The 16,030-nt window shown below is 44.5% G+C and overlaps 1 protein-coding gene across 1 annotated transcript; it reads right to left on the reverse strand.

Moving 5' to 3' along the window:
* Positions 1 to 1,589: 1,589 nt before the first annotated feature.
* Positions 1,590 to 15,698, reverse strand: LOC147611467 (cysteine proteinase mucunain-like). The gene is made up of 5 exons (XM_086784549.1): positions 15,075 to 15,698; positions 4,061 to 4,296; positions 3,389 to 3,529; positions 2,707 to 3,156; positions 1,590 to 2,371 (listed from the first exon to the last, which is right to left on the reverse strand). The coding sequence occupies exons 1-5, from the start codon at positions 15,553 to 15,555 to the stop codon at positions 2,297 to 2,299; spliced, it is 1,383 nt and encodes a 460-aa protein (XP_086640675.1). The 5' UTR covers positions 15,556 to 15,698; the 3' UTR covers positions 1,590 to 2,296.
* Positions 15,699 to 16,030: the final 332 nt, after the last annotated feature.

Consider the following 16,030-nt stretch of genomic DNA (forward strand, 5'->3'; position numbering starts at 1 on the left):
TCGCTCAATGAGGCCACACAATAAGCCAAAAGCTTAAAACCCATTGTACATATGTAACATATCAATTCCTATTATTTGTACATGATAAAAAAAACTTGAAATGTAAAACAAAACTTAAAATGACCAAAAATTAAAAACATGCGCATGTACCTATGAGCACACATCACATACACACACCCACACTTACTTAGATGCAGAGGCTTGTGGTCTGGGTTTCTTGACTTTGAAACGCAAATATAAGGGTTCCCTTGGTAGAAACCTTGTGCTTCTAACATCTTGGTTAGGACCCAACAAAATGTAGGCCAATGCCGCTTGACTCTCTTTGGCTTTTGAGATCGGATGCGGTCCACAAGGTTTTTGGAAACTAAATGGAAGGATTTCCATCATAGAAGGCTTGAGCTTCGAATATCTTAATGGGAATTTCCAAAGGACGTTGTATGTAGACTAGACTTCAATGTGTTTTAGTGAAGGGTATAAAATGTTTGTCTTCTCCATATTGCACACCATGAAGTCATAGAATGCCCGATGAGCACGATCAATGATAAAAGTTTAGGTAGGGTGTAGGAAAAAAAAGACTACGTAGATGTGCATGCATGAGTGCATGCATGCATCTATGTATGTGTATGTGTATGTGTATGTGTATGTGTATGTGTGTGTATGTGTGTGTGTGAGAGAGAGAGAGAGGGGGGGGGGGGGGGGGAGAAAGTGTGTGTGTGTGTGTGTGTGTGTGTGAGAGAGAGAGAGAGAGAGAGAGAGAGAGAGAAACATCTGGTCAATCGCAAGTAGCAATCACTTTGTAATTTCGGTAAAAATAAAATAAAGGTAAAGAGTCATCTATGCAACCCACTAAAATTGAGCATCTCTTACACACCCAAGAATCCTTCTTGAAAGTATATGCAACCCACTAAAATCGAGCATCTCTTACATTATGTACACAAAACTCTGAGTTTCTTTTGGATGTGTACTAGGAAGAAGCAGCCGTGGATATAGCAAAAGAGTTGAATGAGATTATTTTTGGATGTCTACTAGAGGAAGATGAAGCAATGGATATAGCAAAAGAGTGGAATGTTATGAAGGGGTAGATAAGGGTAAGAAGTGTGAAGGATTAGAAAGATGCAAGAAAGAAAAAAGTGAGATGGTAAGAAGGTGGAGCTTCATAACATCTTTGGCTCCTTAGAAGGACTGGAGAGATTGAAAAGAATATTTTTTGTAATACAATAGTACGGAAAGAAGTTTGGGAGAGGAGGGTCGTCATTTTAAAGAGTTTTTTTTTGGCATCTATTTTGGAGAGATGGTGTGGTGGCTCCTTCTGACTAAAAGAAAGAGAAGAAGAAAGGGATTCTATTTTTCTTTTATGGGGGGATGTTAAATATGCCAAAATGGACACGTGGTGGGTTGATGATTGGTTGCCAATTTGCACCACCGCCCTTCCCGTAACCAACCAAGATAATTTACGCTAAACTTACATAATCTCAATCCTCAAGCCAAGCCGAATGCATGCTTGTAAACGCAACGCGCAATCTCTCGTTACAAATTAAGGTCTCTTTAACAGACTAGAACTTTGGCAGAAAAAAACCAATAAATCATTAATTCAAACTCATAAAAATAATATATTGAATGCAAGCCACAATCAACTCTAGGACACCCCTCTTTCACTTCACTTTGCATGTAAAATGCACCACAAACCTCCCTAGCTTTAGGCACACATGTCAACTCCACTTCCAACTTAAATGCACAAGCATAAGACTCCTTACCCTAGTTAACACCTAGTTAAGAATGTGTAAACCTTACATGCACAACACAAACCACCCCCTTTTCTAGTCATAAACGCCTAGTTTAACAATGTGTAAAATTCGGATGCATATAGAGTCTAGACCTCCCCTTTGCCAATAAAGAAGAATTGCCAACAAACAATTTGCAAGCATAGCTCTTACAGTCTTACTAACTTTTACCACTTTCTTCATGGTGGAAAGCTTAAGTGAGAGATTTCGTGTTTGGTGGTTGTGCTTATTGCTTTTACTCACTGTAAGCACTGCTTTGTAAACCAGCTCGCTGCCAATAAATAATGGAGCGAGAGTCGAAATCCGGCCAACATAAAAAATGGGGTTTGACCTTTTGTATGGAACCTGCTTGTCGGTAAAAAAATGGGGTAACAAGAGTCTTTCTTTCATGTATCCCTTTATTGGACTGAGGGGCTAATGACTCTCTGCAACAGTGGTCTGCAAACAGATCTATAGAGCTTGTGAAGAAATGCATGATTCATTGATTTGTGTGTGCAAGCATCGTAGCTTGGAAGTTAGAATGTTGCCGTCTCATCCGGTTCCGCAACAGTTCGGCTCAGCATCCTTACACCGAAAGGACTTTTTGCATCCTGCCAATGCACATTCAATCAGGTTTAGGAACCTATGAAACGCATACGCATGTGCATGCACACGCACACGCCCCAAGGCACACCTGGACACTTGGAAGAAAAGGGAGCAATAGCACATTTAGCTGCGTGTGGACGTGTGCACGCACGGATGGACACCTTAGAAGCAGGAAAGAAAATTTCAACTGAACCATAAGCTCTCATTTTGGTTCAACTCAGGAGAAAAAAACCCATCATCCATCCTCCTCTAATGGCTATCAAAGCACAAGCCCAGGGCACTTACCACTGAGATACAGAACAAGAAATCACAACCGCAGAGAAGAGATGAAGAGAGTTACCCGGAGGCAGGACCCAGCCCGCGTGTTGCAGATGGGAAAGTCTGATGGGCAGCAATGGTAGTGATCGTTGCAACAAACAGCAGATTGGAGGGGGCAGCAGCCCCATGCAAAGCAATGCTTGACAATGTGGAGAAGGCAACAGCATGTATTGGCGGGTGGGCAGGAGTAGGTAGAGTCACACTTGGTGCGGGGGGCTGGTGGAGAAGGTGGTGGCATGGGAGGGTTCGCACCTCCCTTTTTCGGGAAGGAGGCTTCCATGTTGATACCGCACAGCCCAGCCTTTTTCTTTTCTGCACCTCCACCTCTTTGCATACGGATGTACCCTTTCTCACCCCAGCTGGACCCCCACGAGTTTTTCACAATCCAATAGTCCAGATCACCATCACTGCCATACCCCACTATGGCCACCCCATGGTCCAACTCCATGCCACAATCACCTGTGAACACTCCCTGCACCAAACCCTGAGTGTGTTCAATAACAGGTCATACTGAAAGAAACAGCTGCCGCAACACACACACACACACACACACACACACAGTAAGGAAGCACTCATATCTTAATCTCCAGCCAACCAGTGCCCAAGTCTGACTGGCGGAACCGAGGCCTGTCATAAAGTAAGTTATGCCTTGCTGTGCTTCAAATAGATATGTTAAAAGAATGGATTGCTTTCCCAAGCCTTACTCCTGCATACAGTTGGAAATCACGCCCGCCCGCTTCGATGGCAACGCTTACTGGCTGCTGCACAACTGCCCTCAACAAAGCATTTTCGTCATTGGGGGGAACATCTTCATAACCATCAATGGTCACAACATGGGTGTTTTTCTGCACCAAACACACACTTTTAGCTTGTTAAAATTACCCTTGCCTCTTTTGACTGAAACCAGAGCACAGCTCGATAGAACCCCCCCCCCCCACCCCCCCCACATAACATTGCTTGTCAACAACAAGTACTTGGAGGAGAGGTCTCTCTCTCTCTCTCTCTCTCTCTCTCCCCAAACCAACATACATACACACAGGACAACACAACCACCCCCGACAAAAGCTTCTTGTCAACAAGTACTTGGGAGGACAGGACTCTCTCCGAACTTACATACACACAGGACAAAACTACCACCCGTAGCCCAATACTAGAACCTTTTGGTATACCCTTTTCTTTTCCTTGTACTTGCTTCATTTTATCTCAGTAGGCCATATTCTGCCTCAAGACCATATATAATCTCTCTCCTCCTCTTCATGTTTCTGACAGCTGGTTTCACAATTTCTGTCTCATAGACCCTTTGGGTCCTACATTTAATAGACTCTCTCTCTCTCTCTCTCCCATACATACATACATACAAACATGCATATATATACCTTGGTGGCATCACATTGACCATTGCGGCCTTCATAGGGATAGTGGTCTTCGGAATCAATGCCGCCGTTGTCGATAATGAACCGAAATGCATAGTCCATAAGGCCACCACTGCATCCCATGTTGTAAGAGGTATCACAGTCCACAAGCTCTTGCTCAGACAAAGAAATCAAGTTTCCCGTCTGGATGTGATTGATCCCTTCGACAGCAGCAATGGTTGAAAAAGCCCAGCAGCTACCTATACCATCATCATCAACAACATAACACAGCTTCTTTCATGTTTACATTAACCAGATTGAACACTTCACATTTAGATAATGTAAGCAGAATAAATGAGTAACCATATTGCTGTCAACACAAAACGTGACAAAATATGTGAGAGGTTGGCACCTTACAACAAATACATTTGAGTCTCACGGAGCAACTAAGAGAGAGAGAGAGTTCGTATCCCCGACATAAAAATGCACCCCCGCACCCGCAGCCCGCCTGTGTGGCCAAGACGCTTTGTATGCCAGCTCTCCCCATTCTTTGGTTTGCATTGCCCCTGGTGCATCACTGAAAAATTCTGCTATTCCCAAAAACCGGGGTGAAAGTGTGAGTGTGTGAGCAGGGGTGTCATGTGCACAGTGTGTATCTACCATGTGCTACACGCACACAAGACTAGCTTCGAGGTTTGGAGAAGCTTGGAGCTAGGCAAGCTGATTGGCGAGCTGAGTTAGGGATAGACTAACAGGCGGGCACCCAAGTATGGACGGGCGGGAGCCCAAGTGTGGACGCCCGATGACCAGCCAAGAGCCTATAAAAGGGTGGCCAAGGTTAGTCATTAGTCATATAGAGTCTCGCGTGATTTGTGAGAGCTCTATGGTCTGGAGCTTGGATCTAGTGCAGACGTGCTTTATGCAACCGAGGCCGGCAACAATCTCGAGGCCCGCGAGGGTAGCTTCGTGGCGGTATGGAACATCGCGAGGTAGAGATTGGTCGGTACGTCCATCTAGTTAGCTCAGCTCGTGGCTCGGTGGGGACAGCCAAGTCTGTGGGCTTGCCCACGGCTGTCATGGTTGGGAGGTGAGTCAGGCCTGCACCCCCTTCTTGTTTGTTTGTTTTGTTTTGCAGGTTTCGAGTCTTGTACCAGGAGCGTTCCACGAGGAGATCCTATGGGGATTTGACAATGGTATCAGAGCGTGCCTCGTGAACGAGCAAGTCGGTAGGTAGAGAAGATGAGGTCAAAGAAAGGTATGTGTTCAAGAAGCTTGCTGTTTTATTTATGCATACTGCTGTTTTTCAAATTGGTATGTTGCTTTTTTATCGAAGAGATCCGTGATGATGAAGAAAGTGGTCTAGAAGGGGTTGTTTGCTTTGCAAGAAGTAGGGCTTAGATGTTTTCAACTGTTTGAACAGTTTGAAGAGAGAAAAAAAAAAGCACGTTGGCTTTTGTTTGTAAGAGAGAGAGAAAGAGAGCGAGAGAGGAGATCGCTGGCTATGCGTAGTCGGGTGCTGGCCGGGTGCTGCTGGTCGTGTTTGCTTTTGGGGAAGCTTATATAAACCCCTTAAGTGGGCTTCTTGCCACACATCTCTCAAGTTTTCAAGCTCTCAAGCTCTAGAGTTCCCTAGCACTCTTATTTGTGCAAGATTAATTTCTCTCACCTGGTCCTCTTCAAGATGTCGACCCAAGAATCCGAGTTGGAGCCCCTTATCGAACGCGAAGGCTTGCCGGCTACGGAAGATACCGATGCCGATATTTTTGATGATTATGTATCAAAATCAGATTTCCAAGAGTTTAAAGTGGCTCTTGAAGCTACTTCTTCCGAATGTCAGGCACAAATCACCGCACAGATGCAGGCTTTGCAGAACTCCATCTCTCTTTTGACCACTACCCTATCTACTCTTTTGGGTATGGATACCTTGGCCTCTGCTTTAGGCCCCAACATTACTCCGGAGCAGTTCGGGGGCGAGCAAAAGCAACGTACCAAGGAGATAGTGGACACTTGACTACATAAGTGGCAAGTCCATTTTCAGTTTCATCCATATGACGATGGAAAAAAGATCCAGTTAGCAGTAGGTTTTCTCTCAGGCAAAGCTTTGCTTTGGTGGAAGGAACTCAACCCTAAGCCAACGACTTGGGCACAATTCAAAGATGTCTTCAAGAAAGAATTCCTCAAGAAAGAGGATGTTTATGATGTGGTTGCCCGGTTTACAGCTTTGACCATGACCTCGCAGCACCTCACTTATGAGGTCTACCTCCAGAAATTTAGAGACTTGCAAATGAAAGCTACGAAGATGGATCCCACAACTCTTTCGGGGTTCTTCGTAGCCGGTTTACCCGACTCATACCGTTTCAAGGTTAAAAATAACAAATGCAAAACTTTGGACGAGGCCATTCATTCAGCTCGTATCTATGATGATACAATGGTCTCTTCTAAGTCTAAACCCGTTACCGAGCAAGGGAACAAGCACAAAAGGAAGTTCTCCGCACCAATGGCTATAACACAACTGAAGGAAAGTCTTTGGACCAACCTTCGAAGAATTTAAGTTCAACACCAGCGAAGAAGAAACAACTCCTTAAGGCTTTGAAGCTCAAGGAGGGACATTGTTTCATCTGCGAAGAAAAAGGACACATGCGTAACGAGTACCCGAGGCAAAAGGGTGCAAAGACCAACGCAGGACCCAAGCCAAAGACAGCTAACCAGTTGTCTTTGACAGGTACGTCAGTTACTGTACTTTCTCGCCCTAGTACATGTTCTGATTATCTGTTCAACTCTAAAGTTTTTGACTTGCATGATCTTCTCCGAGTTTATGGAGAAGTGAATGGCCATAGAATCCAAATTCTTCTAGACCCTAGCAGCTCACACAACTTTGTTAACTACAAACTTGTGCAGAAATTAAGTCTTGATACGACACCCAGCGATCATACCTATGAGGTACGCCTACTTGCGGGTCGGCAAGTATGGGATCGAAAGGTAGAGATGCTACCAATCCAGATTCAGGACTACAAAGATACTCTGGAATTGCTATATTATGCACCTAGAACATGTAGACTTGTTATTAGGGATTGAGTGGTTTAAGACTCTTCAAGTCCAGATAGATTGATCTAGTCATATTTTTTCTTTTCAACATAGAAACACCCATTATAGTATTTTAGGTGATTGTATACATCCCTCTCAGGAACCTCTTGTAAATACAATTGATTTTAGAAATATAATGGATTCTTCTTTGTATACTGCTTTCCATTGTGTATTGATTCCACTTTCTTCATTTCTCATACCTTTTATGGATGTCAATGAATTAAGTGTATTTGAAAGCAAAGAATTACAGAAGATACTTGATTCGTTTCAAGATGTATTTCCTAAGGAACTGCCATCGAGCTTACCTCCTAAAAGGGCAGTAGATCATCGTATTGACCTGATCCCTTGCTCATCATGTTAGTATTCCACCTTACAGGATGAGCCAAGCTGAGGAAGATGAGTTGACTAAACAACTCGAAGATTATTTGAGGATGGGCCAGATCCGTCCAAGTAAATCACCTTGGGGTGCATCTGTGTTGCTTAGAAGAAAGAAGGACAACACCTGAGAATGTGTATAGATTAAAAGAGATTGATCAAGCTGACAATTAAGAACCGTTATCCTCTCCCTAGATCAGATGACCTGATTGACCGGTTAGCAGGAGCGAAATATTTCACGAAGATAGATTTACGTACTAGCTATCACCAGATACGTATTCATGAAAGGCATGTCGAAAGAACCGCCTTTCGGACTAGGTATGGCCATTACGAGTTTCTCGTATTAACTTTTGGGTTAACCAATGCTCCAGCCACTTTCCAGCAAATGATGAACGATCTTTCTCGTAAACATTTGGAAAAATTTGTGGTGGTGTTCTTGGATGATATTTTGATATATAGTCGTACTCTTGAGAATCATATTAGACACCTCACGATTGTCTTATCTATTTTAAGACAGAATCGACTATATACTAAATTAAGTAAATGTGAGTTTTTTATGACAGACATCGTTTACTTCGACACAAGATCACTAGAGATGGATTGAGCATTGACTATGACCGAGTTCAGAAGGTTCTGGACTGGCCTACACCAAGAACAGTGAAACAACTTTGTTCTTTTCTTGGTTTTGTTGTTTTTCTTCGGAAATCTGTGCGGGAGTACTTTCAGCTCACACTATCGATGACCAACTTGCTGAAAGGTCGTGGACGTAAGTCAAATCAGCCTATCACTTGGAATAACGATTTGGATATAGCCTTCACACTTTTGAAAGATAAAGTCAAGGAAGCACCTATCTTAGCATCACCCGATCCTAGTCGGCCTTATGTTCTTGAAACTGATGCCAGTGACTATGCCATCGGGGCTGCTCTATTTCAAGATGGTAGACCTGTTGCTTTTGAAAGTAAAAAGCTAGACGACACTCAATCTCGTTGGCCAACCCTTGAGAAGGAGCTTTATGCTGTGATTCATGCTCTCAAGGTTTGGAGACATTATTTATATGGCTCCAAGTTTGTGGTATTGACTGTGATCAGTCAATAAAGTATGTGTGTGATGCGGATGATTTGAGAGGAAGGAAAGCTCATTGGACTGAGTTAATGCAAGATTTTGATTCTGAGATTCGTTAAGGGTCCATGAATAGTGTTGCAAATGCACTTAGTCGAATTAGAGAGGTGAATACTTTGTCGTTCACCGAGATTTCTACTGACTTATTTCAGTCATTGAGAGGGCTTTGCAAGACTGATAGTTATTTTGGTCCATTTTGGCAGAAGATCCAGGACGAGAGCTCATTGATTGACCAAGACTCAATGACTGAGCAGTCTACAATTCAAGCTGCAGGAGACCAATGGATGATTCAGAATGGTTTACTATTCCGTAATGACAAAATTTGTGTACCACAGATTCCAGACATTAGGTCCAAGATTCTTAAGGAGTGTCACGACGCCTCTTCTGCTGGACACCCTGGGATACACAGGACACTATCGTTAGTGAAACACACTTTTTATTGGCCAAAGATGAAAGGGTATGTAGAAGATTATGTTCTCAAGTGTCAAGTTTGTCAAGCAAATAAAGATGAACGCTTTAAACAGGCTGGGTTGTTGCATCCTTTGCAAATCCCAGGTAATAAATGGAAAAGTATTTCCATGGATTTTATTACCGGATTGCCAAGAACGCATCAAGGCCACGATTCTATTTGGGTTGTGATAGATCGCTTGACAAAAATGACTAGATTTTTACCGACCCGGAAGACTATTACAGCTACGCAATTAGCACGGCAGTTTATCGAGGGATTGTTTAGACTGTACGGGTTACCGCAGGATATAGTCAGTGATAGGGACTCTAAGTTTACGAGTGATTTTTGGAAACTTGTTTTTGAGAAGTTGGAAACAACTTTGAATTTGAGTTTCTCAGATCATCCTCAATCTGATGGCCAGACAGAAAGAGTGAATCAAATTTGGGAGGATATGCTTCGAGCATATGTATCCAAAAGACAGAGTTCATGGGAGGATTATCTTCCTATGTTAGAATTTGCACATATCAGTACTAAGCATACGAGTACAGGTTTTAGTCCTTTCATGCTTATGTATGGTTTTCAACCTAGATCACCTGTTATAGTAGGATTCTCAGGACTTCAGCGTGATGCAACGCATAATTTTTAGCAAGATATGCAAGAAATGTTACAAGTTGCGAAGGAATCTATTAGAAATGTTCAAGACCGAGACAGATTTTATTCTAATAGACATCGTTCACCCAGAGAGTTCTCTGAAGGAACAATGGTGTATTTGCGAGTTCCGAAAGATTCCGAGACTTTACGGACAGGTTGATCTCCGAAATTATCCCCCAGATACTATGGACCATTTCGTATTACACGACGGATTGGTTCAGTTGTATATGAACTGGATTTGCCTTCTCATGTGAAAGTTCATCCTGTATTTCATGTCAGTAGACTTAAGAAAGTACTGGGTGGAACAGACTAGTTAGTTACTCCTCAAGAAATCATAGATGTCCAAGACATGACATTTGTTCCACACGAACCTGAAAAGATTCTTGGATTTTGTGAAAGAAGATTACGTAATATGCTTATCACGGAATACAAGATCAAGTGGAAGGATCATGTTGAGGAAGACGCTACATGAGAGACATTGACTACTCTTCAGAGAGATTACCTTGGCTTTTTAGTGAGCTCAGGAGTGAGCTCTTAGAGGAAGGGGAGTATGTCATGTGCATAGTGTGTATCTACCGTGTGCTACACGCACACAAGACTAGCTTCGAGGTTTGGAGAAGCTTGGAGCTGGGCAGGCTGATTGGCGAGCTGAGTTAGGGATAGACTAACGGGTGGGCACCCAAGTATGGACGGGCGGGCGCACAAGTGTGGACGTCCGATGACCGGCCAAGAGCCTATAAAAGGGTTGCCAAGGTTAGTCATTAGTCATATAGAGTCTCGCGTGATTTGTGAGAGCTCTATGGTCTGGAGCCTGAATCTAGTGCAGACGTGCACATGCTTTATGCCGCCAAGGCCAGCAGCAGTCTCGAGGCCCACAAGGGTAGCTTCGTGGCGGTATGAAACGTCGCAAGGTAGAGATTGGGTACGTCCATCTAGTTAGCTCAGCTCGTGGCTCGGTGGGGACAGTCAAGTCTGTGGGCTTGTCCACGGCTGTCATGGTTGGGAGGTGAGTCAAGCCTGCACCCCCTTCTTATTTGTTTGTTTTGTTTTGCAGGTTTCGAGTCTTGTACCAGGAGTGTTCCACGAGGAGATCCTATGGGGATTTGACAAGGGGCTTATAGCGACTAGTGTGTTTGTGTGTGTAAGCAGTGATGTCATTCGTTTAGCCAAGAGTCATTGCAATGCTGCTATTCCCAAAAACCGGGGTGAAAGTGTGAGCAGTGATGTCATTGGTTTAGCCAAGTGTCATTGTCCCCATGAGTAGAGAGTTAAAGAAAGATAAGTAAGGCATTCAGCCTATAAAAAGGCATTGTACTTTGAAGGAAGATACATCAAATCAAAATATCATCGTCCCCTCTCTACAATGTAGCCTCGATTACCAACAGAATGGTATCACAGCAGGGCTCCGCTGATCGTGCTTCATGTCTACCGCTCTCCGCTGCTTGTGCCTTGCCTTGGCCACCCTTCTGCTCCACGCGATGCCTCTGAAGCTCTGCCCGTGCGCCACCAAGACTCAGCGGCATTAGTGTTGGCCTTCCGTCAATCTGAGTGGTGCCAACCCCTCCGCCGCTGGCAGATTTGGGGGGCAAAGACTTGGGTGGAGCTGTCCGGTTCTGTGCGCCACCACCTCTGTGGGCTCCTGTGTCGCTCCTCTGCATGGACTCCGGCTCTGCCTCGCCTACTATGCAGCCCATGCCTTTGCTGCTCCTGTGCAGTGCATGCCTAGACCCGCCTTCTAGGACTCCTGCAGATCGCCTCCACTCCGACGTGGCACTCTGATATCAACAGTAGAGACCTTTTTCAGCTATCCTTCTGCCCCTCCTCCTCTGTGTTGCTGTACAAACAAACCATTGCTGGTCCATACACAGAAATTTCCTGGCATTTGCAGACAAAAGTCAAGCTCTTGCTCATGCAAGACAGAGTCTGGAGTGTTGTCAATGGCACAGAAGAGAAGCCTGAAGGTGCAGCTACAGCACCTGCGGTGAGAGTCTGGATAGAGAAGAATGATCGAGCTCACATCAATCTAGGACTTGCTAATCGCATTGATCATGTCGACTTTGACAAAACCGCGAATCTGGTATAGGACAATCTCAAAAATGTGTTGGGGAACAAGATTAACAATTGAAAAGTGTTTCTCAAACAAAAGTATTATGGTTTAAAAATGAAAGAACATCACACATTGCAAGCACCTCAGCACCATAGTTTCCCTCCTCCAACAACGACTAGTTGCTTTAAAGGCCAACATTGATGAAGATGACAAGAAAGAACATCACACATTGCAAGCACCTCAGCACCATAGATTCCCTCCTCCAACGACTAGTTGCTTTAAAGGCCAACATTGATGAAGATGACAAGAAAGTAGTACTCTTCTCGAGCTTAGAAGAGATGGAAAAGTACAAGGAGGTGTTGTCTTCACTTCGGATGTCTAGAGAGATGCCGTAAAAGAAGACATGTTAGCTATCCTTATTGATGAGGATCGTTGACTTCGAGAGCAAACTTCTGTCAGTCATGACATAGAGAGGGTCTACATGTCCAAAATGAAGAATAAACCCAAGGGAAAAGCACTCAAGTGCACATTCTGCGAGAAGCTAGGACGACACACTGAAGAGAGATGTTACAAGCAGATGGCAAAAGAGCAAGAGCAGAATCATGCCAACCTAGTGGCGGAAGAGGAAGATGAAGAGTTCCGAGATGCTCCACAGATGCTGGAAACCTCTACTCCAATAACAAAATAAGCTTTCACAGCCACATTCTCTGATCTCTCTCTCTCTCTCTAAGTCATGTATGTGTTTTCTCTCTTATATGTTTGTAACACCTTATTTTATAAAAGGTGCCATTCCTATGTTATCCATGTTTTGAGTCAGGGGAGAATCGAGATACTTCTGGAAGTCAATGAGCCCAAATCACCTTAAGTATGAGGAATACAGTGAAAGTGTGTAAGTGTTTGTGGACAGGGACTTATAGCCACTAGTGTCACGTGCATCCCACACTTGGATGCCATGTGGACATATCTGTATAGCAAGTGTAGGACCTGGAGTGGAAACTCGCCCCTTGTGAGCCCTAATTCCAGACAAGTCAGCCAAGGTTCCACTCTAAGCATCCAAGATCAAGTGTACGAGTCCCGTAAATGGTCTTGGTCAGGTATGCAAGTCCCGCACATGAAGCAATGCCAGTCCGTACTACGCGTCACCCTCTAGAATGATGAAACGTGTTCCGAGCATTAGGTTTTTAGCCAAATGCAAGGCACATGAGGAGACATGTAGGATTGCATAGAGTATAGGGTTTTACCCAATACTTGGGCCATGGCTTTGGCCCATGAAGCCCCATTGCATGTGTGGCCAGCCCTTATAGGGCATAGGCCTTGCTGGCCAGCCCTAGGAGGCTTCGATAGCATGGCAGCCAGCCAAGGGGCTGTGGCCCAGTCAGCCAGCCCTTGGAAGGGGCTGCACAGCTAGTCGGCCAGCCCCTAGGCAGCCAGTCAGTCGGCCAGCGCTGGGCCATGCATGCCCAGTAGCAAGGCGGCCAACACATGGGAAAAGGAGCCTACTTTATGAGCATTAAAACAGGTTGTGGGAGTTGATTAAACAGGCCGACCGGCATTATTAACCCACTGACCAGCAGGAGAGGACTTGCCTATAAAAGCATGGGCCAGTCAAGAGTCAAATCATCTCATTTTCACAAAGTGCTGAAGGTATTCAAGGGCCAAGACAGCCAAGGGAATTCCCAAGCAAAGGTGAACTTGAAAATCAGAACCATATCAGTCCTTGGTGGGGGCCCTGTAGAGGGTATTTGGGACCCAATCAGGTGTGAAGTGTCTTTATTGTGCTTCTTCTCTCTCTCTCCCCCTCTATCGTGCACTCTTACTTCCACTACATTACGCAATCATCAAGAACTGTTGGAAATATTGTTCATCCCCAAATGGACTCCTTGCATGCTTGTATCTAGCCCATTTATAAGGCCCTGCATCACATATCTTCTCTGCTATTTTTGCACCATTTTTTGGGTGCCTTTTTAGCATTTTTCAGCAATTTATGGATTTTTTGTCGAGGTCAGCCTGTAGGACCTAGTCAACCAACTCATGAGGACCTATATAATAGGTTACTTAGCCCACATTACTTTTATCTCCATTTTCAGCCCTGACTTATACATTAGGTAAGGAATGGGCACTCATTAAATTATCAAATTCATATTTTCATGTAGCTACTTGTCATCTATGCAGAATCCATGGCTAAATAAATGGCCACGGACAGAAGATATAATGCGTGGAAGAAATACTCGCACCGAAAAAAGAGTGGCTTTATAGATGATGAGTGTGAAGAGGATTAGATATGATTACAAATGCCTATTAATCATGAGTTGTATAATTTTGAAAACAAACATTTTCGTTTATACTATGCCTATGGTGGATTTTCGTTCGAAATTATTGGAGAATTGTGAATATTTGTGATGACCATAGGCATGGCAGCGAGGTTTCAGTATGTTATAATATGCTCTATTAAGTAATTCTGTTTAATCCTTGAGCAAGCATGATGCCTCTAAATGCAATGCATAAAGAATCTCAATATTTGTAAGGTTGAACAATAGTCTTGCTAGCCCTATGAAGTGAAATTCCAACGGTTTTTGCTCAGTTTTTGGGGTCCCTCGGTTTCGATCGCTCGGTTTACCGATTGCCTCGCAAAAAGAAGGCTGGGAAGCCTCTACCCCAAGAAGGCGGACTAGCCCTAATACATCTCATAATAGAATTAGGATGCACCCCTTGGAGACCTTCTTCACACCCTTTAGGTGTCAAGCAGGGATAATGCTGCTGTCAGGGTGGGAGCCTCGCACCAAACAAACAGAGACAGGCAACTCTTCTCTTATGGCAGCATCAAGATGTACGATGACCTATCGATGACATTGAGACTCTCATTGCTAAGGCAGTGGAGCAGATGCTGCATGGACAGGTGTTCTTTTCACACAAAGATAGCACCTGTATCGTGCTTCACATAACCGATTATCTTCTTAGCTAGGCACTTCACAAAATAAGTCAATTTATCAGATATTTTTCTTTCATGCCATTGGTTCATAACAGAGTCAGTTCTGATGTATCACTCTTGTCTCATAAGAATACTTTCATGTCATTATTCATGATAGAGTCAGTTCTGTTGTGTCACTTTGGTCTCATAACATCCTGGGGTCTCTTGTTAGACACTAAAATAAGTTTGTTTCTTTCTGAGAAATCCTGGGCTCAACTCCGGAACATACGTGATCATCATCCCTCTCTCTCTCTCTCTCTCTCTCTCTCTCTCTCTCTCTCTCTCTCTCAGCATTATCAAACGCTCTAGAATTGCATTCAGAAACTTACTCATGACGTTAACTCACCGCAAGAACCCTGATCCTTCACTCTTGTGACAGACCCATTGGCTCTCCAGTCAACAGAGCTAGGGGCAACCTCGAAATCGCCATATCCCAAGCTCGGAATTGCGACTTGGACCGCCCGACGCAGCGACCTCTGTGTGCTCCCAAAGTAGAGGGCCTTGAACTCCTGAAGGCTGAGGTCCGCAAACTTGTTAAGCCCGAGCCAATAGGAGGCATTTCGAAGGTTGTGCTGGTGAACATAGCGGAGGTTATCGATAAAAATCTGCAGGCGGAGATGGCGCTCCTCGTCATCGGATGAATAAGCTCTGGGAAATCGTCTGAGCCAGGATTCGAACAGGGCAGGCGGTGAAAGCAGATCGTCGGGAGAGTAGCTCGCGATGGAGCTCGGCTCGGTAGCAGCAGATGCAGATGCAGATGCAGCAAGAAGGCCGAGGCTAAAGATGATGATGAAAATTCTACGCAGAGCCTTTGTAGCAACGCTCATGGTGAAGAACTCTCCAGAGCTTTGTGCAGAGGGCAAGCTGCTTAGCGAGATCTATGGCGGCTTTTCCTGCACTGTCTGGCGGACCCATGGAAAAGTCCAGCACGGCACAAACTCGTGTCACGCGTGTTCACCTCTGCAGTGAGATAACTATTACTATTTTAGTGTATTTTGGCTAAGTATTCCGAAGCCTTTTTTACACGAGGGCTAGCGTTCCACACGAGGGCTGCGGAATGCTAGCGGCGGTCACATGTCATGAACATTTCTCCTCAACTTCTATGTCTCTTTACACACAAACCCATTGATCAGGGTTTGGATTTGGACCAGGAAGCTCCCTCGTGCATGGCTAACTACCGGCCAACCATCAAGATGGGCCAGCCAGCCTGCCAAAACCCTGTCTCAGTAGTAACAAGCCCCTGTTGTCTAGCATACACTCTTGCCTCTATATTCCAACAACTCGATGTTTTTCCCCTCTTAT

This window comes from Cibotium barometz, chromosome 47 (assembly GCF_041138505.1).
Source record: "Cibotium barometz isolate CiBa-2024 chromosome 47, ASM4113850v1, whole genome shotgun sequence".
NCBI lineage: Eukaryota > Viridiplantae > Streptophyta > Polypodiopsida > Cyatheales > Cibotiaceae > Cibotium > Cibotium barometz.

Excerpts from the sequence above, each read along its gene's own strand:
- LOC147611467 (XM_086784549.1), bottom strand. The coding sequence starts at position 15,555 with ATGAGCGTTGCTACAAAGGCTCTGCGTAGAATTTTCATCATCATCTTT. Across the intron at positions 4,297-15,074 it reads GAAGGATCAGGGTTCTTGCG|GTAGCTGCTGGGCTTTTTCA; the intron begins GTGAGTTAACGT and ends ATGATGGTATAG. Across the intron at positions 3,157-3,388 it reads ATTTCCAACTGTATGCAGGA|GGAGTGTTCACAGGTGATTG; the intron begins GTAAGGCTTGGG and ends GGTTTGGTGCAG.